This window comes from Corapipo altera, unplaced genomic scaffold (assembly GCF_003945725.1).
Source record: "Corapipo altera isolate COAL_440 unplaced genomic scaffold, ASM394572v1 61411, whole genome shotgun sequence".
NCBI classification, from domain to species: domain Eukaryota; kingdom Metazoa; phylum Chordata; class Aves; order Passeriformes; family Pipridae; genus Corapipo; species Corapipo altera.
Window position 1 is genome coordinate 28308536 of NW_020884875.1, and position 22218 is coordinate 28330753.

Here is a 22218-nt window from a genome sequence, read left to right on the forward strand (position 1 = left end):
TGTGGACTCCACAGCAGTATATCTGTCATGCCATACCTACTGAGACAAGAAAAATCCGGGGCAGCATTAAAAGCATCAATTTAATTAAAAGCATTAATGGTTTTACATCCAGATTTTCACAGTGCATCCTCAAAGGAAAGAAACATCATCATGTAGGCGTCTTGGCTCATAAGAGCTAACAGAGGCACTCTTAGAGACCAACTGGAATAAGAAGTTAAGTGTTAGGATAACATCTTTTTTCAGTCATCATCACTGATTTCAAGTCCGATACTGTGCAAGTCAGACAGATCCTAGAGACATTCTGCATGTACACTTTAGCCACGTTTAGCTGACATGAAAAGCAAAAATACTTTCTACCATTAAATACCATCCTTGACTTTGGAGTTAAACCTCATGTGCAACCTGCACTTCCAATGCCTTATCTGTAAAACGATTACGTTAAATACTACTCAGCATTTGTTTCTCAGGATAAGGTTATAACAACCATATTAGCATACTATGCCAAAGGAATTTGAACCCACAGGTGGCTTTGGTAGGCAGTGAGCCAAGGCCAAGTGTCAGCAAGCACATTTCCCTTCTAACAGCTAACATCAGCAGGAAAGTGGTGAGAGAGGTTTGAATGATTACAGCACCAAAAGATACTGCCACAGGCACTATCCTACCAACTTACCTCTGCCCTCCACGTGGCTTTCTCTAAAGCTGGTTCTAGTCTCTGATGAGAGCATTGAGTATCTATGCAATATCTACTAGCATAATTACTTAATACCTCACTGTTACAGAGATGTAGCAAAGGATAATTAAAGAAAACAATGTTGGCAAAGCATTGGGGAGCATTGAGTGAAAGTCATTAAGTATATTTAATTAGCCTTCTTTTTTCTTCTGTATATATATACTTTGATATTTTTATTTGCCTTGTGACTGGGATTGTAGAGCCTTCCTTAGAAAAATAAAAAAAAATTAAATTGGCTTAAAGACAGGACAGCAAGTGCCACCTCATGCTGTCATCCATTACCCCTAGATACCTACTGACCTGAGTAAATATGTTTTTGTTGTATCATATATTACTGATAGGTCTGATGAACTTCTACATTTCAAAGCTGAGTGGCAGGAAATCCAATGCATATTGCACAAAAGCTAATGTAAAGCTTATTGTTTTATTGTAGCAAATGTTATAAAATATTATTATTATACATACATATCACAATACTGAGATGTCAATCAAGTTATAGTGTAATATACTGAACAAATATGTCCTTCAATTTCCCTGTAAAATTCTTGAAGTAGCGTGGGAGTTATAAAGGATTTCCAGCAAGAACTTTCTTGATTTCTTTCTAATGTGGATGTAGAATATACTTCGGTTTGACTGAAGAAAATTTACCAAACATTCAGTTACATATTTGGTTGGCTTTGTTTTTGTAGGAAATCAAACTTTTTGAGATCAAAATTAAAAAGCCAGAAAACCAAAGAACTTACTCATGCTACTTCAAAACATATATTTTTGCCCCATGGGATATGTATTCCTATATGCAACAAAAAGATATACTATTAAAAGTAACATTGTAACTAAATGTAACAAAATTTACCTTACTGAAATTACACATTAACACAGTCTTTGTCAAAATGTTTTGACTTGAAGTAAACCTTCTTTTTAGAAGAAAACAGTTCTGCCAAAAATTTAATAATTTGCACTTTGTTATTTATTAAATAAACATACAATAACATGTATTTGCTATTTAGCCCTGATTTTGTTTAATGATTATTCTTGGGTCATTTGTCAGAGGCTTTCATAATCATAGTTGAGCTTCAGGAAAAGACCCATCCACTGTAGACATGAATTTTCCTTTTTCCATTGACAGCTTGCATACTCCAGTGGAGAAGAGCTTCCCTGTGGAGGCATCATCACAGAAGGAATGGCATACATCTGTGTAACACAGACTTTGTAAGTGCTTTTGCCCATTACTCCAGGTTTGGGCTTAGTTTCAGAAAGATGCTTGAATATATGCATTTAAGCAGTCAAGCAGTTAATCTACTATTCACTGGTCCAAGATATGCATTCAATTAGTCGACTTGCCAAATAGGGGCTTCACTGGGTTATGTACATGGAGTCCCTGATCAATAAACAAATGAATTGACAGATCCTAGATTAGCTGTAAGTTTCTTGGAAGATGAAACACCTTTTCTTTTTTTTTTTTTTTTAATGATGAACTGACATTAATACCTAGAGAGTACAGAAGTACTAATTATTCCAAGATGCTTTCAGAAGAGTGTTGTTGATAATTTTCTATGAACTTGACTACTATGTGTCTTCCAAAATACAGCAATCAAATGAGTTTTTGCAATTTTAAACAAAATAGTGTTTTGTTTATTGATTGAAAGGCTAGAAAATTATTTTTCTAGCCTGAAAAATTTACTCTCTGCCACTTAGTTGAGTGTGGTTAAAGTGCTAGAAGTATTGCCCTGAGAAGCCACAGGTCCTACCTTTTCAGCAGCTTCAGGTCTTTGTGAGAGGAATTGACATATTCAGTCTACTTTCTGAAGGATGCCTGACCTAATCGCAAAAGTCACTGGCACATCTGGAGCTCCTTTTGCAGGAAAAGTGCTTTGAGTTTACAAAAACTGAATGGCTCTGTGACACTAATGGTGGCCTTCCAATTCTCGTATCATCTCTGATGTCTTTGATGGATAAGGAAGAGCAACTTTCAGGGGCAGTACTAGACTGCCTTCTGAAAAATTAAAATAGGGATGAAAAACCTATGAATCAGCACAGAGAACATCACAGACAACCCAGGAAATTGCTTCTATAGTCACGTAGAAAACAAATGCTGGTCTCTTAAAGAGAAAACTATACACAGAAGAAATAATAACCAGTCTAAGTAATTTATATTTGTTGCCATATTAGTGTCTTACATTATTAGGAGAGATATCTTACCTGGATGTCAGAAACTAATCAGACAGTGATTTTGAAAAGATTTATCCTGAAACAATACACTTAGTATTCCTCCTCGTCGGTTAACTTCACATAGAAAAGGCCGTTGAGATTCAGGAGGAAAGTGGATGAAGAGTGCTACAAACCATTTGACTTGAAGAAACAAAGTAGCTTTCTTTCCACTTAACATTGGTTGAGGATACAGATACTCTCTGCAGATTTGAATTTTTTGTAATATTTGCTAATGAACAAAATGCTTTTCTACACAAAAAAAATGTGTAGCCATTTCATGTAGTAAGCTGACAGGTACAAATCACTCCTCTGAAAACACATTTGTTGTTATAAGTCTTGCTCCTAAGCCTCTTTCACATTGAAATAATTGGTATCACTCCTGATTTACAATGATGCAAGTAAGGAGTTAATCTCACTTTTATTATTTCTGTTCTATTAAAATAAGCGAAAAATACACATTAGCTTGAAATCATGGAACCATAAAACCATAGAGATTTTGCTACTGAGTTTATTAGGGTTGGATTTCATCCATTCTGCTATTAAACCTGTAAGAGTAAACCACAACCACAATTGCTGTATTCCATTGGACAGAAATTTAAAATTATTTGTCCCATTTACTATATCTATAATCCAATATAATTCTCATGAAAGTCTATGAGCATTTTGAAGGCATAGCAATAGCACTGGGGTTTCACCTAGGCTAAGTGTTCCCAGACTTCAAGATGAGTGCCAACAGGAATCAGCAAGCCCTTCAAAAGTTGACTGCATCATACACAATGAGCTGAGTATTCCCCTGCTTCATCTGGCAAACCTCTTCTTTTGTACCTGTGTACCATGGCACAGACATGCCATTCCGGCTGTCTTCACTGGAGTGGGCCATGACTCCTCCTCACGCATACAAAATGGTGATGTGTTCTGTTGCTGCTGCCACAAGAGTATTCAAACATAACTCTCAGGTCCACTGAGGGGCCTGAACAACAGAATTCAAGCATCCCAGACCTAGATGGACAGGTGACAGCTGCAAGTTTTCCCCCTTCAGATATGGTTATTAAATAAAAGGGAAAAGAGAAACATTTTAAGCAATTAATTTTTCTGTTGTTCCTTTGCATCTTGGTAATTATCTCAGTTATAGTGTTAGAGTGTATTGATTCCAATGTGCAGCTGCTTTACTTGAATCAAAAGCAAAATTTCAGTTGCTTCAGTTGCTTCAGAAGCAGGCCTGGGACATAAGGAGTAATACTGAATTGCATGTATGAGCAATGCTTGCAATGCAAAAGACATAAAAGGCACAGAAAATTTTATTCTTGTATGAGGTCAGGACCACAATAAAATGTACCAAAACAAAGAAGTGAAAAACATATGAAGATCAAGCAAGGCTAGAGTGCTGGAAATTCCATGGGCTGGCTACAGTGGTTGTCCTCATTTTCAACAAAGGAACGATCTCCAAAACCAAAATGAACTTCTGAACCTATATCCACTGTTTGTTAAAAGCCTTGAGCTGTGTTGAAAATCCAACAGCCTAAAGTGTGTGAGTCATGACTTTGAAAACCTGTTAGCAATAAATGTGTAGAAGATGGGCTAAAGGAAAAGCAGAACATCATACTCCTGCATGTCGGGCTATAAATGAAAGAGGGGTGCATAGTTCTTGATCTAAACTCAGCCTGAAGAGATGCCACTGTACTGCCCTCTTTGCAGGTGGCTTTATGTAACTTCTCATCTAGCAATCCACCCAAATACTCTCCATTTTACAGATGACCTCAGTGGAGGCAAAAAAAAATTGACGCTTGCCCAACGTCTGTGACTCACTCAGAAAATACTGGGGATTCTGTTCTTGTTGCCCTGTACCTGAAGAAGGCCAGGTTCTGTGAAGTGCTAAGTCAAGTAAGTGTAAAATCATATGAGTGCATTGAACTTTTCACCTTAGATGAGCAATTCTTTTCCTGAGAGACCTCAAGAGTTCAAGTGGAACTTAAAAGCTGCCCTGTTACCTGACATCATGTACTCTTTCAAGACTGAACAAAATGGAAGGGAGGAAAATAGAGCAACCAGGAAAAAACTTGTCTCCAGAATGTAATCAGTACTCAAAGCTACAACTTGGCATGGGTCCAGTACACTACAGAAAACATCATACGCTGAGAAAGCTGAGCTGAGAAAGCTGAGCCGGAGCAGCAATAGCAGCACATGCGAGGACAGGAAACGTTAACAAAAGCCAAATATAAGGTGTAACGCTCTGTAGGAGAGTTGAATGTATCTTGTATTAAAAAAAAAAAAAAGTTTAAAAAAAAGGGTCATTATTGTAGCCTGGTAAGAGAATACCTGCAAATGGCACGTAAGCGTTTGCTTTTTGAGGTGCCCGAGCGGCGGGAGCGGCCCCCGCTCGCTGTGCCCGGGGCGGGTGCCTGTGCCAGGCTGCACTGCCCTGATGAGCTCGCCACTGCTGGCGGCGGCCCGGGGGCTCCAGACAGGGCGGGAGCCAGGACTGCTTTTTCGCAGAGCGGGGTGCTGGCAGCGGGTGGGCGATTGGCAGCGGCCGCCAGCCCCTCGGCTGTCCCCAGCCCCAGCCCCCCCGCCCGGCGGTGCCGCTGGCTGCGGGAGGGCGCGGCCGGCGGGCGCGCACACAATGGTCGTATCGGGAGCCGCCCTCAGACCCGCGGTGGGCGGGTCCCGCCGCCGCCGGTTCCCGGGCCGTGCCGGGCGGGACGGCGCACCGGGAAGCCGGTCGGGCACACCTGGCCGGGGCGTCCGGCGGCGGCGGCGGGGCAGTGGCGGGAGGCCGCGGCGAGGGGAGGGGGCGGCTCCTCATTGGCCGCGCTGCGGAGCCGCGAGGTGCCTGCGCGCCGGCCGGGAGCGGCCGCGGCGCTGTCGCCGCTTCCCAGGTCGCGGAGCGGCGGGAGTCGCAGCAGGAGCGGCGAGAGGGTGAGCGGGTGGCGCCGCGGGAGGGGTGAGCCGGTGCCGCCAGCCTCAGCCCAGAGGCGCCCAGGGGTCCTCCCCCTCGCCGTGGGTCAGGTGCGGGGATGCCGGGGGGATACTCCCCCTGCAGGCCCGGCGGCACGTCCTGGTTGACCGGGCAACGGAGCCACGGAGGAATGCGGCGAGCGGGCGGGCGGCTGGGCGCTGGCGGCCACCGCAGCAGCTGGGCGGCTGCCGCTACCGGGGAAGGGGCGGGGGCGAGGGCCGCTTTCTTCTCCCGGCGCTCGGGCAGGGGCAGGGGAGGCGCCCTCCGGCCCGCGGGTGCCGCTTCCTCCGGGGGTAGGGAGGGCAGGGAGCGCCTCTGGCGTCGGGAGGCACCGCGGGCAGGGCATTCACCTCCGCGCTGCTCCGCAGGGCGCGCAGCCGCGCGCGGGGCGGCTCCGGGGCACTGGTGATGAGGGCGCCGAACAGAGGCTGAAGCCGGCGGCGGGCGGCGACCATGACGGTGTTCCGGCAGGAGAACCTGGAGGAGCACTACGAGACGGGCGAGGACCTCGGCAGGTGGGTGCGGGGGGAAAGCCGTGGCCGCTGAGCGCGGCGGGGCAAGGGACGAGGGCGGGCGCGCCCCAGCGTTGCCTCCACGTCTCCTAAGATGCCTGAAGACGCGAAAGGGAGTTGGATTTGAAGTTACCGCGTGTTTGCTTTTTTAATACGGGTCTGATGGGGTTTTTGGACCTGGACAGTCCTAACCGGTACCTTCTAAGCTGGATGCCCGCCCTGGTGCTGTGGGGCGCGTACGGACGCCCCTGCTGCCACCGGGCAGCCGTGGCAGTGCGAGCCTTGCTGCTGTACAGGCGAGTGACTGGAAACGTGTTGGGTTTGAAGGAGAGAAGTTTGCGTTGTTAGTAGTGTGAAGGACTCCGTGTGTATTGCATGTTGGATTTTGATTTAATAATAGGATTAAAGAAGTGAGAGGCTCTGTATTTCATCGATAGTACTGTGGCGAAGACCACTGTCTGGGCATCAGTATTGGAGCTAGAAATCAGATCACGGGATGTGAGCAGAGCTCTGCAGATGCAGAGCTGCCTGCTTGAACCTTGATTCTTGAATGCTGTGTGGCTGTGAGCTCCTCCGAGGTCTCACTATTAGTCATGCCTTGTTTTTTCCGGTATTTTCCTTGTTTTAAACTATTACTTTAACGCCGAATTGTGTTACGTGCGATTTCTTTTCAGCTTCATTCGCCCACCTCTAAGGGGGAATCCAGTGAAGTTCTACCACACCAGTATGGCAGAATCCTTTTCTAGTGTTTGTCTTGGTGATTTCCAAGCTGAGGATCAGTGTTAAATTAACATAGGACATTCAGTGCACACGGGCCACGTGCTCCAGTGTCTTCCTGTTCGTATATTTCCAGTGAAGGGTCCAGTCCTATCAAATGGTGTGAACAAGGTACTTGAATAGGCAGGTACTTAAAAATCCATCACTGTTTCTTAAAGAACTCCCCCCAAAACCCACAACCCAAACCCCCCCAAAAAACCCAACACCACCACGACCACAACCCCACAAGGAAAAAGCCCCTCACATTGTAAGAAAGTTAATTGGACTGTATTTAAAATAAACTTCATCCCATTTTTGTGCAAGCTTGTTGATGTGACTTGATGAATGTGTACTTTTATTTTCACAATAGTGTGCTGGGTTGACATTTTCATACATCTAGAATAACAGGCTGTGTAGGACAGTGAAGTCATATTAATCTACTGTATAACTTCATGGATGTGTTATGATGCTAAAGCATAAATTTATATTGTGTGGTCTAAACATTCTTCGGGGGGGGCACCTAAAATTGTTTTATTTGCCTTCCAGTCTTTTTGACAAGAACATGTAGTGTTCCAAAATTCAGGTTTAGGTTTCTGGACTCTTAAAAGTAAAACCATTGTTGTGCTTACAGGTACTGATTTATAGAAGAAAGTAAAGACACAGATATATTGTGGGTTTTTAAGGTTCTTCAGGGAGAAGACAATGTCACTATTCAAGTTCAGAAAGTGTTAAAAAAATTGTATTATTTTAAAGAGAAAGCATCAATGCAAAGTTTGGTCCCCAGGACATGTTTATGACGTAGAACAATTGCCCTTGGGCCAGTTACCTAAGAAATGTTTAAATTTGTGGAGGTTTTTTCCAAACCAATATGCTTTGGAAGTCCCGTGTTAGCTCTGGAACACAGCACTGGAGACAAGGCATTTCATTTTTACAGTATGGGAAGTGCAAACACTGAAAATGTTAGGTAGTAAAAGAACAACAAAAAACCAAACCACATTGAGTGTTTCAAATTAGTAGAGTAATAGGTAATGGTGTTCACTTTTAAAGTAGTATATTAATATGATACAGACAGGGTATTACAACAGTAATCATTCATCCTGATGCTATATAAGCTGGGCATGCAGTCTGAACCTGTAATATTTTACAACTTTTAAAGAATGTTAATGTCTACTCTAGTTTTTACTTGAAAAAAAGTAAAGAAATATAAGAGCCTCATCAATTTTATCTACTTTTATGAGAAAATACCAGTGGGTGGGAAAACACTGTGAAATGTCTGAGAAGGCTTTTGCTTTAAAAATGGAATACAGTTATTTAAAAGGGCCAAAGCTTTCACTTCAACATCATTTTAAGAGACCAGGACTATTCCACTGTTTTTAACTTATTTTTGAACTTAAATTCCTAGGGTTGCGCAAAATACTTTTTCGTAAATTGTCGTTTTCCATTCCTCCTTTATGCCTTAAATAGGTTTCTGACTGTTAGATTTGCATATAAATGTAGTTACCCCTGAGGCTCAAAATTTAGAAAGGAGTGAATATTAAAAACACCTTTGACTTTAAAATTTCCTGTATTCATTAGGGAACCCAAATTGTAGTTTTATACTTGAGCTAAGGAATGATGAAGATTAATTTTGCAAAATGAAGCTATTTTCCCCTTATGGAAGAATTCTTTTATTTTCCTCTTACTTAGCTGCAGGCATGAAGCAAACAAGGTGAATAAATTAACAGGCAAGTTTTTACTGACAAAGTTGTGTTCAAATAAAAGGATCCTGAAGTTCCTTGACCACTCTGCCTTTTGAGAAAGCTCAGTGAAAATGTGAATATTCAGATATTTTAATAATCTTCACTATTTTCTCTTGTAAATTTTTCGAGTCTTTATTACATTACTTCTGACGTAGAATAAAAAAAATCATTTGAATAAGAAAGGTGTTTTGAAGAAAGCAAATGGGCTATGTAAGTGAAATTTATGATTGAAAGTAATAAAGGAGGTTTAAGTATTGCTTAGCATAAAATCTAGAGTTGTGGGAAACAAGGAGAAGAGAATGTGATGTGTCTGGGCTACAAAAAAAAGCATTTTCTACTTTTTTGGTATTTCACAGTGCTTTTGCAGAAGAAGTAATAAACAGTCTTTGTCCTTTTACTGAACTGTTTGAGTTTAATTCCATGCTTTGGTTTGTTTTCATTTATGCCTGGGGAGAATAAGAAAAAAGAAACTTGGGATGGTGAATGATGACAGGATCACCCTTATTTATTTTTCTTGCCCGTATGTGATTTCTTCCAACATGTTTGTGGCTGTTCAGGTTGGTTTATCTTAAACTTTTGTACGAAAGCGGTCTTGTGAGACTTGTGGATGCAATGCTGTCTTTAGAACATATAAGAAAATTGTGCTGTTGATTAGTGTATGGTACATTGCATACACTTTTTTTTTCATCTTATAAATTTGAAATGATACGTATTATTACTCACACTGGTCGGATGCAGGCTATCTACAGATGTGTTACATAATCATCTAACCATGATATTTCAAGGAGTGGTAAATGTTATCACAGAAGAGCAAAAAAATTACTAAAGCTATTTTGTCATTTTAATTCTGCGTGCAGTTTTAGGTGGAGTGACTGTGCATTTTAAATACCCTGTTGCAGTCTGCCCAAAAGGCAGGAGTTCAAGTTGATCAGTTTTAATAACCTCACCATGGTGATAAAGCAAGTAAAGATCTTGAAACCTCACCAAACTATTAAAAATATTTTTTTAATCTCCTGTGAACTGGCCTTGGGAATTCATACAGTATTGTGAGAAATGTAGTGTTGCTTAAATAATTTTAGGGAGAGGTACCCAATCAAAGCTATGGTATAGATATATACTGTGTTCGTCTATGTGGATTGAAATGATTTATTTCCTGTTTTTACAGACTGCTACTTCTTCCTTCACCCCCTACCACCACACTTTTCTTTTAGTTGTTTTATTTTCTTTTAAACTTCCGTGTGCTTTCTAAAAGAGATGCAGACTGTTGAAATTAAGTTTTGGAATTAAAGAACAGTATTTGCATTTCACTCTGATTTGCAATTTTTAGATTCTTGTTGATTCAGAAAGTAGGAAGAGGTATCTTAACAGTTTTGAACGTCAAGCTTGTTTGGACCTGTTGGGCTCACTAGGGAAACATTTGCAACTTGTCGAATGAAAGCTACAATGAATTTTTTTTCTTGCCATTTTTGAAGACTGCTCTGCTTCTGCTTGGGTACCTTAATAAACAGAGAAGTTAGTAGTAAAAAGCATTGAGTTAACCTTGCTATCTAATGTACTTAGTTGCTTTATCAGTTGTGAGAGAAAAATGCATAGAAGATGTTGCTGAAGGTGTTGATAAGAGAGAACAGAGCTTTGTGCAAATGTTTGTTTACATTCTGGAAAATGTTCCTTTATGTTTCACAGTTGAGTGAAAAGGGTTTTTTTTTTTTAATTTTTTCCCAGATGCTGGAAAATTATTCCCATAGTAAGTAGGGAGCATGTAGGCTGAGCATGCATACTTACCCACACACACACACACATATATATATATACACATCTATATTTATGCATGTATGTATTTTTGATTATTCACATAGCAGTTTTCAGTAACAGTGCTTTTTACAAGTGCAGAGGCTGTCGGTCATCTACCCAAACACTGTAATCTTAACTACATTGGAATTCTGTATTGGGAGGAAAGTAAAAACATGGGAGGGGAGGGAACCAAACAAATTGAATGGCAACTAGAATTTGACCTTCATGACACTTTTCAGGCTTGACAACCTAAGCTAATCTTGCTAACTAGCCAATGTGGTAAAATTATGTGAGTATTGTCGGGCTCTGTTATGAGATGTACAGAATGTTAAACTTCTTTGAGGTGATACTTCTTTTTAAAATGGTCACATTTAAAACCCATGACAACCATCTTTACTAATATTATAGTATAACATTTTTTTCCTATGAATTATCAGATTAGAAATAATATGGAGGGAAGGAGAAATGTGAAAAGTATTTTATGTAAGCTATAAAAATTTTAACTGTGGTACACTGGAATTTCCAGTTTCAGTTTCCTTGGATATTCTTGCTGTAACCTTATTTCTATTACCCCATTAAAAGGCATGTGTTAACCTTCCTTCTCATACAGCAGTTGGATGGTTAAGCTCTGTAGAGACAGAAGGTGCAGACCTCTGCAGTGCCATTTCCTGTGTTATTCTTACAGACACAGTGATAAATACTGCAAGTGTGTGATTCACTGTTTTTATCAGTACTTTGTACAAATTCCAGTAGAACATGATAATTAATTAGAGTGGACTTTATGAGTTTTTCAGGGACAAGGACCTTGAAAAGAACTCTAGAAATGTTGACCACAAAGCTGCTGTTTGACTGGGAAACCTGGTTGGTTGGTGTCCTTGTGTGCTCTTTTATTTTTATTTGAAGAATTAAAAATTGTGAAATTCAAATTACAGCAAAGAATCAGTTCAAATTACTGTACTGTTTGTGAACCTCATACATGTTTTATCAGTCTTGTTAACTCTCAGAGGAGAAGCTGGTTATTCTGTGCTTGTCTGCAAGTCCTGGCCTTGGTGGTTGCCTGGGTACTGAAGAGGAAGGTTTCTTAGCTGGAAAACATGTTGGAAAAAGTAGGCATCTCAAGTCACTTTACCTCCCTCAAAATGCCTTCTTTTCACAAATGCATGATAACCTAAAAGCTGATGATGGCACAGGCTGCAAGAGGCTGTTCACCATACAGTGCCAGTGTTGACAATTGCTGATGTGTCGAGAGGCTTCATGAAAAGCACAGGAAGTGCTGATGCTTTTTTGGGTATAACTTGGTCCTGCTTACTTTATTTCTCACTCTGAGAGAGAATAATGACTGCTTTGTACGTCTTTTAAAACATGGTGTAATAAAAACTACAGCTTGCTGATTATTCTGTGCTTTCTGTTTAAATGCACAAATCTTTGTAAATCTAAACTCATCAGGAAGCAGATAAAAATGCTCGTCTGATTTTTCTTCTGGCCAGGCTCAGTGATCAGTACCAGAGTAGGTATGTTAGGAGTGTGCTGAAACTTTGATTCTGTCTTTTCAGGCTTTCTTTTTTTGTTATTTTGTGTTTGTGGGGTTTTTTTGGTGTTTTTTTTCCTCCCCATTATCTCCCTTAACGATATTTGAGTATGTTAGTTTCTCTGCTGGAGCTATGCATACGGAACAGAAGTTGACCCCTTTAGCCTAGGAAAAGGGAGGCTGACACTGTGTTTTCATGAGAGCTTTGTGCCAAGCTCAGGCCACACTGTCAGTGGCTGAAAGGACCAGTATCACTTTCCTCTCCTCTGTGTTTCTTTGTCGGTTGGGTTTTTTTGATGTACTGCTGCTGTCAAAGGGAAGGAAAAAACCCACCTTATATCTAATTTATGGCAGCTGAAACCACTGTGAAATCTCAGCCTGCATGGAGTTGTGATTGCCTCCATAAATCTACCTCAAGTTAAATATGCAGGAGGGACAGAGATAAAGAGTCACTTTACCACAAAGGCAGAAGAACATAAACCGACAACAAGGAAGTTTAAGCTGGAAATTAGGAGAACTATGGGTGGTGCAATAGTTCTGTAATCTTCACGAACTGTTGTTGCAGTTAGTTAGAGGTATTCAAATGTGTACCAGTTTTTTGGAGGAGATTGCATATCTTGTGAGACTCTAGCTTAATGTCCAGATGTCCTTCTGTTTTTAACTGGCTTGGTTAACATACCTGTGCAACTTGGTACAATTTTATATCGTAAGGAAAAGTTGCCAGTTAAAGCAGCTGCTCAGTAGCTTGTTTCCTGGATGGTGGTGGCTTGTGTAGCAGTTCTGTCTCAAATAAGACTGTTATTTCTCAAACTGTATTTTGACCCCCACACAGGAAAATAGGTGTCACAAGGGAGGATTATCTGCCAAACCTGAAAAACGTTCACTGACTTGCCATGCAGTATAGTAAATCTTACCCATCATGAATTCATGGCTAAGATAGCTGTCAGCTGAGAGAAGTATGGACAAAGCCTAAAGATCTTCAAGCCTGAACTGTTTTGTTCCACGTCTTCCTTATGCAGTGAACTTTGGCATGACATAAATGATGTGAAATTTAGCAGAACTGGGTACAAAGGCCTGTGCCAAGGAGTCTAATACAATTGTTGTTGTTAAACTCTGACATGTTGTCATCTAGGAGGTGATACAGTAAGAGTGAAGCCTGCATATTTTGGTCAATTGCTCGTTGAGGATCCTGTTTGTTTTTAATGCAGTTATTGGACAGACTAATGCCAGAGATGAATTGTAGGAGCAGGTTTCTTCCCATATCCTGGTGCAAATCTTGCTCTGTCCTCCTTTACGTGATACTTGCAGCTCTTGTCCCTCAGTTTCAAAGAGATTGCTGCTGTTCTGTTATAAAACGAAGAAGACATGCTAAGCTAAGGTAGTGAAACTGTGGGGAGAAGCTTCCTAAGAAAGAAGACTTAAGACTTCAGTACATTTAGCTTTGCACCACTAAGCTTGGAGTGGTATGATTTTTTTAATACACTGGAAGAATTAAAATGGTTGGTGAAACATAGAAACTTTATAAACTAAATGTATACTTACAGTATTGTAGTGGTTTTCTGTGACTGGGTTTGTAGCGGAGGGGCTACAGAGGTGGCTTCTGTCAGAAGCTGCTAGAAACTTCCCCTGTCTCGTGGAGCCAATGCCAGCTGGCTCCAGAATGGACTTCCTGCCACTGGCCAAGGCGAAGCCAATCAGGAGTAATAGTAACGCCTCTGTGATAACATATTTAAGAACAGAAGATTGTTGAGCCGAAGAAATTCCAGCCAGGGAAGAGCAGAGTGAGAACATGGGAAGAGCAACGTAGACACCGAGGTCAGTGCAGAGGGGCAGGAGGTGCTCCAGGCACCAGAGCTGAGGCCCCTGCAGCCCGTGGTGCAGAGCATGGTGGAGCAGCTGTACCACTGCAGCCCATGGAGGACCATTGGGGTGGAGAGACCCACCTGCAGCCCATGGAGGAGCCCATGCTGGAGCAAGTGGATACATGAAAGAAGCTGTGATCCTGTGGGAGGCCCAAGATGGAGCAGAATTCTGCTGGAGACCTGCAGCCCGTGGAGAGGAAAGCCCATGCTGGACCAGGTTTTTTCCGGGTAGGACTTGTGGCTGCTGTGGGGGACCCACAGTGGAGCAGTTCATTCATGAAGGACTGCACCCCATGGAGGAGTGACCCACAGGACAGTGGTTTGGGAAGAACTGTTGCCCATGGGATGGACTCACATTGGAGAGGTCCATCAAGGACTGTGTCCTGTGAAGGGACCCTGCAGGAGCAGGGGAAGGACTCCTCTCTCTGAGCAGCGGCAGAAACACAACTGACCATAACCCCCATTCCTCATCCCCTGCACTGCTGGGGGGGAGGAGGGAGAACATGGAAGAAAGGAGGGGTGGGGGGAAGGTGCTTTTAAGACCGTTTTATTTCTCACTCTTTGACTCTTATCCTGAGAGTAATAAATTTAAATAATATCCCCACTTTAAGTCTGTTTTGCCCATGAAGGTAATCAGTAAGTGACCTCTCCCAGCTGTTCCCTCAACTCATGAATCCTTAGCTGTTTCTTTTTCTCTCTCCTCTATCTAGTTGCAGAGGGAGAGTGAGAGAGTGGCTTTAGTGGGTACCTGGTATCCAGCCAGACTCAACCCACTTCAAGTATTCAGAGAAGGTTCTGCAGGCTGGGAATTGAAAGGCTGCTTGCCTGAAGGAGAGTGACCTTACGGGACTTGTTGAAACAAAATCAGTGTGAACAGGGAACCTAAACTGTATCAAGACTGAGTTTTTAAAATTAGAGGGAAGAATTGCATGATACTGTTCTGGAGAAGGAGAAAGCTGATAAGGGTACAGTCATTGTGGATATCTCAGATCAGCTTTAACTCTTTCAGAGTTTCCAGAGTCCTTGAGGATGTTGTCCTGTTGTGCTAGAAGTGCTGTACTTCTGATGTGTTGGAGCTTGGTGGGTTTTTTTGGTTGTGGCACACACTGATGTTGGGGTGAATGTCTTATAATATGTGCTTTTCACACAAATACAGAATAGTTCATACGGTTTCGGATTGCTGTAAAACAGTGTGCTGATTAATCCACATGATGGTCTGCAACCTTATTCTGTTGGTTTGAGATGTTTTATTTCCTTCCCCTTATTCCCTCCTGTTTTTGCAAGCTAATGTGCCAGACAATTTCCCCTTCAAGAGGCAATACTATTGAGGAGGAAGCATCGTGTCATGGCTGCAATGATGTGTGTGCCTTGACCAGCAGCAGGGTCCCTGCATTGTGATGGTGGGCCACTCTACTAGAGCAAGTCTTCCCCAGTACCATCTGCTTGCAGGTGCAAATCTTTGATATGAAGCTTAGATGGTCTTGCTTGTGTTTAACTGAAAGAAAACAGCCTGAAATAAAGCTGAAAGGAAAATAGCCTACTAAGTGGTCACAAACATATGAGGACATATCCAAAGCTTTGGAGAGTTCACAGTCAGTGTAAATTATAATTGTACATTAAGTGAATTTTTTGCTGAATTATGCATAGGAGTGAGCTTTGAAAGGAATAAAATTGCTTGTGGCAGTAGCATTCTGTCTGTGCACTTCTTGCTGCTAAAAACCTGTAACTGAACTGGTGTACTGAAAATATTTTATTTCCACTGTGCCTTTATTTGTGAGCAATTAATACTATGTTTCTAAGTTTTCAAAGGTTACTTAAGGAACCCTGCTTTCTGTCTGGGATGTAAATTGACTTCTGCACTCTTGTACCTTTCCTCAGTCTTCTCTCAAGTATCAGTAAGTGGTTGTTCTAAGACTTGAGGTACTGAGTGGGTGTGCCTGTAGAAGTGTTCACTTAGACTACCTGCTTATGAGCTATGAGCACTGATAAGCAGAGAGACATTTTTCCAGGTCACGTAGTCTGTTGGACCTATGGTGTTCTGAAGTTGTTACTGTTACAGGACAGAGAAAGGCTGCTCATTTTCTAAAATCTGGTGACTTTTAACTGTCTTGTGATTATAGAGAAGTGGTATGGATCGTTGTAGTGGGTTTGTGTAGCTAAATAACATTTCTGTTTCCGGGGAGGAAACTAGGATAAGTCACTTGACTCGAATAGGAAGATATTCCATAGCATGTTACGTCAGCTAAAATATAAAAAGGGGAGGAAGAGATAGCTCACTCTCTTCTCTTCTGGGGTAGCTGTGTGGAGTGGTCGGGCAGTTCCATCGAGGGAGGAGATCATTGGTTGTGGGGAAGTATCTTTATTTTTAGTTCTTCTCTGCATGCGTATTGCTTATAGTGTTTTCTATCTTTGTGTAAATATAAATAATCTTTCTTAGCAGCTCCGATCTAGTAGTTTTTCCCTTCCCTCTTTTCCCTCTTCCCCCCCCCACTTCCCTCTGGAGGGACTTGGGCACAGGCCCAGTGGATACCTAGTGTTTAGCCAAAGTAAACAATAACAAATTTGGTGCTGAAACCCTGGACCACTGCCAAGAAGGATTGTTTATATAAACGACTGCCTCACTTATCTGTTTTTGCTAACCTGGGAAGATTTAAAATAAAAATGGCTATACACCCAGCTTTAGTGGCTATGCCGGTACTTTTACTTAACACTTTTGTTGGGATATGGAACTTATCTCCTAAAGGACCTACAAGGGCATAAAATCAATTTTATTTTCCCTTCTTAATTTTGACGTAGAGGGTCTTGTAATGAAGGCACTCATGATCCTTACTAATCCTTACCTGAGCTGTTTGGGTATTTTACTGCTTATAATCAACACTCTTAAAACAGTGTGGGGAGTGGGGAAGGTAGTGGTGTCTTTCTTGCCTTGTGTTGGAACAAAACCAATTTCAAGAGAGTTTACTGGGATGTTCTCTAAAGGGACCAGTTCCTGGATGGCAAGGAATGTGAATGAATTTAGGCAGGTTCTTATTGTGTCTAACACCCCCTGTTGCTTGGGACTTCACACCAGAACAAGTATTCAACCCCAACAAACTGACACATCGTTTAATGGAAGGATATCTTGCCTACCCCGATAGAAACCAGCAACTTCTCACCCTGTAGTGGGGCCTGGTCTGTGCCTATCGAGCTGCTGTTCAATACTCTAAAAAGACTATGACTGAGACAGGGAGCCAAACTACGACATCTGAAGTCATTATTGCCCCTGTAGTGAAAAGGAAGACATGGATAAGGAGGAGGACCTACAGGCCTACCTCCATGACTAGTAAGGGAGGAAGGAGGAGAAGGATCTATCCCGCCCATGCCTCCAAGAGAAGAATTAATGGAAGTAATAACAGGAGAAGAAGAGGAGGCAAGGCAAAGAGTCAGTTCACAAAGAGCCAGTTCATCAACAGAAGAAGTTCAATCAATCAGAGAGGAAATTAGACAGGAAAGTGAAGTTACCCAGTCCCTAAGTCCATCAGAACTTCGGGACTTGCTGAGAGATTACAGCCGCCAGCCTGGTGAACCAATTCTTACCTGGCTGCTCCAGTGCTGGGTTACGGGGCTAGAAGTCACCTGTTAGAAGGTCAAGAAGCACAGCGACTAGGATCCATTGCCAGAGATCATAAAATTGAACAGGAAATTGGAAGGGAGAGATTTATTCGCAGTCTTTGGCTCTGGATCCTCTTCTGTGTGAGAGAAAGGTACCCATTCAAGGAAGATCTAATGAGCTCCCCAAGAAGATGGACTACTGCAGAGGAAGGTGTCCAGTACCTGCGGGAATTGCCCATGCTGGAAATGATTTACAGTGACTCAGATGATAAAAACTTCCTCCTAACTCCAGAGCTTGTTCCTTGCGCACTGCCACGTGGAGAAAAGTAATTCAAGGTGCCCCTGCATCGTATGTTAACTGCTTGTTGACAATATACGACCAAGGATGGATGAACTAACTGTGGACATGATGTGCGCAATCTGTCTCAGTCTCCTGTCTCACTCAGAAGGAAAGGAATCCCCAAGAGCAGGCCATGTGGTGAGCTATGGTTCTTTCTGCATGACCAAGGGGAACACATGAAGAAGTGGGATGGTGAACCCACCTATAAACTTGAAGCCCAGGTATGAGAATTGAGGGGGAAGAAACCTAGTAAGAAGGCTGTCCATGTAGTTGATGCAGAGGCCCCAGAAAGAGATCAGTGACCTCTGACACGCAGGAAGACCAAGATCAATTCCTGTGATCCTGATGAGGGGACTTCTGATTAGGCAATGCAAAGATACCTGCTGTTCAGCCAAAGTAAACAATATCAATCATCTCATCTCTTCTTTCCTATCATCTCCTTTTTCTGAAGTTTTTAGACTCATTGAATATTGAAGAGTTGCCTACAGCTTGAGAGGATTGGACTTCTTTGCTGAGACGGTACTTTGTAATCCTGTATTTCTAGATGAAACTCAGAGAGCCAGTGCTTAAAACTTGAAATCATATGTACCCTTGGTGGTGTCTGTTATTTGGTAACATGCTTACTTTGCCCAGCTATATAGGTATAACTGGGTGGAGCTAACTTTTATGTTAATTGAAAATGTTGTATTCTATTCTGGCATGATTTACAATTAAGTTATTCTGCCAAGTGTAATGCATGTTGAGGTGTGGGTTTTCCCCTTTATCCACAGGGGAAAATAGTACTAGTGGGTATCTTACTTGGGTCCATCAACTTTGAGGCCAAGAACTCAGCACTTACAATAACTTCATCAACAAAACTGGCGGTTTATTATTTTATAAGTAAAAAAAAGTTTGTGGGAGTCTTGAATTGTAACAAATTTTAGCCTTCTTTCAATACCTTTCTTCTTGCTGACTCAGACTCCTTTATTGGGACACTTGGCTCCTGTTACCTATAAAGAGGGTGATGCAGATGTAATCCCAGAGGCAGATATTTCAATTTGTCTCCTTCAGCTTTCTTTATCTTTTGGGAGTTTTATTTTGGTTTAGGGTTGGTTTTGGTTTTGGGGTTTGGGTTTTTTTTTGGTGTGCGTGGTGGGGGTTTTGTTTTGTTATGGTTTTTTTCCCCTTCAAACATAGACTTCAAACACTTTGGTATGAGAGTTTGAACTTCGTTTGTATATTGTCTGTCTGGCAGTATCTGCTCATCTCCATGGGCAGGGCTGTCTGAATAGAATTGTCATTGATTCCCTGGGAAAGGAAAGCAGGTCAGGGAATGGCTTAGTTCCTTATGTATCACCTTTTCGCATTGGTTTTTATTTGAAAGGGCTTTCCAATACTATTTGCTTCACATTCTTGTCTAAAAGAAGGATCTCTTTTCCTGGTTTTGTTGCCAGTTATAACAGTAACTGAGAAATAAATCATTCCAGATTCTATTTTACAAAGCTAGTCTACTTCCACTGCCCCTTTTGTTCCTCTAGAAAGAAACCTTTACATTACTGTTTCTTCCAAGGGTGTGTCAGTTCCTAGTCAGTGCTGCCCTTGCTGCCTGCCAGCCCACCTGGGTGTTTTTAGGGTGGCTAAGCCAGCCTAATGCAAGGGTCAGTGAGCGAGATGGTCTTGTTTCTCAGCTGCTGAACTGCATTCTCCTGCTGCTTCTCCACTGCTAGTGCTGGCACCATCTTGAGTGCAGCCTGGAAGTAGGAGGGGATTACAGATTGAGCTCCCTGAACTGGGTCACCATGGGCATGTCAGGGAAGGTTCAGTGCCAGCCACCAGTATAGGAGTGCACAGCCAGCGCGATGGGGAAGCCTCTGTTTGGGACAGATGCTGGCTCGGCCTGCTGAACCACACTGTGTCCTCCATGCCAGTGCCATGCAGGTGTGACCAGCTGATTATGGAGTCGTGGAAGAGCTGCTCTGAAATGGGAAGCAAAACCTAACTGTGATTAACCCTGGACAACAAGACTGGTTACAGCACAGTCTGAGTATGTTTTCCTGTGGCAGCAGCTGTAGGGTAGCCAGACAAGCCCTCTTTTGCACAGCTGTCAGAGGCACAACTAGGTGTCGAAGCTTGTATGTGGGAGTGAATAGTCGTGAATGAAAGCTGAAGATCTCGGGAAGCAGACAATTTGACTGTAAATAGCGGCTCATAAAACCATAATGTTTATGGAGGTTACTAAGGCACTTGTTATGAGATTTGTGTTTGTGACAAAAACCGCTTTGTTTATAATGCTGTGTTGTCTTAAAAAGCTGCCTTTAAGTCAAGAAAAAGCAGTATTTTCATCACTGGTTTACATCATATGTTTATAGCTTATAGGTGAGTTTCTTATGTATTTAGCTAAAAACAAATTATTAATTGGAGAAGAAAACCCAGAATTTTTCTACACAAAAAATTATTCTGCCATCTTCTGTGGAGCATAAGCTTGAGGTTGTTTGTTTCTACTTGTGCACTCATACTGAAAGGTTAGTAACACCTGTGACTTTTACAGTGGTTCTTCATACATGGAAGAAATAGGAAGTAATGAAATACTGTGAAATCTCTTCCACACCTTTAATTTGTATCATTTCTTGGGAAAGCTGAGCCATAATCTGTTTGGGGCTTTGCAGTCCATCCTCACTTCTGCTTTCAGTGATTAGGTTTCACCCTTTTTCTGGCAAGCGTTTGAATGTTACATACCCTATGACTTAAAACATTAAATGATTTTTCAAGTATACGGAAAAAACAGCATTTTCTTACATTAAACATTGTTTAATGTATCTGACAGGTGCAGCTGTGCTGCAAATATCATGCATTTGTGTGGTTTTATATGTGGCCTTTCAACATAGATATCTTCTAGAGTCAAAATCTGCATAGGAGTGCTGCTTATAGACATAATGGTATTGCTCATTAAGATTATAGGTCATATGCTATAAAACAGGGAGTTTCTGAAAGGGTGAAATAAATCACCTTTTCATTGTGATGAAAGAGTGGATCACGTAAGTGAGAACTGATAAGAGTTGTCACTAAAGTCTTCCTCCTCACGCTGAAGGACAAATACCCACTCAGGCATGCTTCAGAACTCATTGCTAAAATGAGAAGCATAAAATTCAAAATACTTTTTATGAAATAGCAGCAAGAACAATCTTTAACATCACGAAAATCAAATGTTTGTTCTGCTCATATGTTTTAATTTTCACCCCAGGCTCCTGGTTTAAGATCTTCTGAGCAAGTGATGATTGAGCTTTTATATTCAGTTCTGAGTTAGATTTATGTCACATGTGTCTTTTAACATTTAGCTAGACTACCTTATGATTTAATGTTAATTGCTGAGCTGGTTTAAAAATTTCATGAAAAGTCCGAAAGAAGGGGAAATTAATTACTAAACAGCAGTAGAAGTATTAATTACTAAAGAGCAGTAGAAGCATTAAGACTCTACCTCTGGTATTAAGTACTTGTATATTGTGTCCTTTATTTATATGGATATGTACTTAGGCATTGATTCTTTTAAGTACCTGTATGTGTACATGTACTTTTTAATACTATACATGGCAGTCAGTGTGGTGCTTTTGCTGTTTACAAGTGCAAATACTTTGCTTTTCATATTATAAGATGATTTCTGAAAAGGCTTTAGCAGATGTACATGTATTCAGAACAAAGGGGTTTCTGCAAGCTCTAGCCCAGACATTGTTAATAGGAAATGGCTGACATCCAGCTGCCTTGGAAGTTTTACAGCCATACACATTCCCCCAGCTTATACATTAAATACCACGACATTTCAGCACGGACTTCACATCAGTATTTTAAACTAGCATGACTATGAGTAGACTTCTGTTAGGAGTATTTTCTTGAGTATTGCCTAGCTCTTTGCATTCTGTGGTTTGATAATTGGCTCTTGAGCTTTGCAGTATGGCTTAATCTCATACTAAAAAGAAAAATTAAAAAAAGTTTGAACATACCATGGAGAAGACTGTTTAAAAACTAACTCTAAGGCTTTCAATCTGTCTGTATGATAGCTGTACATTTATCTCACATTGAACTGTATTAGACAAAATTTAAGAGTGAAACATAACATACGGTAAAATGAATTCTCAACAAGGAACCATGAAAAATATTTAATTTCCTGAGCAGTGAGAAGTTTTACAGCTCCTAAAATGCAGAAGTCACAGCATTTAGATATTATGCTTTTG

At 41.6% G+C, this 22218-nt stretch overlaps 1 protein-coding gene across 1 annotated transcript in view; it reads left to right on the forward strand.

Annotated features, from left to right (window-relative positions):
* Nucleotides 1-5764: 5764 nt before the first annotated feature.
* The window catches only part of DAPK1 (death associated protein kinase 1), an 89359-nt gene continuing 72905 nt past the window's right edge, over nucleotides 5765-22218 (forward strand). The window contains exons 1-2 of the mRNA XM_027634788.1: nucleotides 5765-5854; nucleotides 6263-6409. Coding sequence (XP_027490589.1) covers nucleotides 6348-6409 — 62 coding nt within the window. The 5' untranslated portion in view covers nucleotides 5765-5854; nucleotides 6263-6347. The remainder of the gene's footprint in view (nucleotides 5855-6262; nucleotides 6410-22218) is intronic.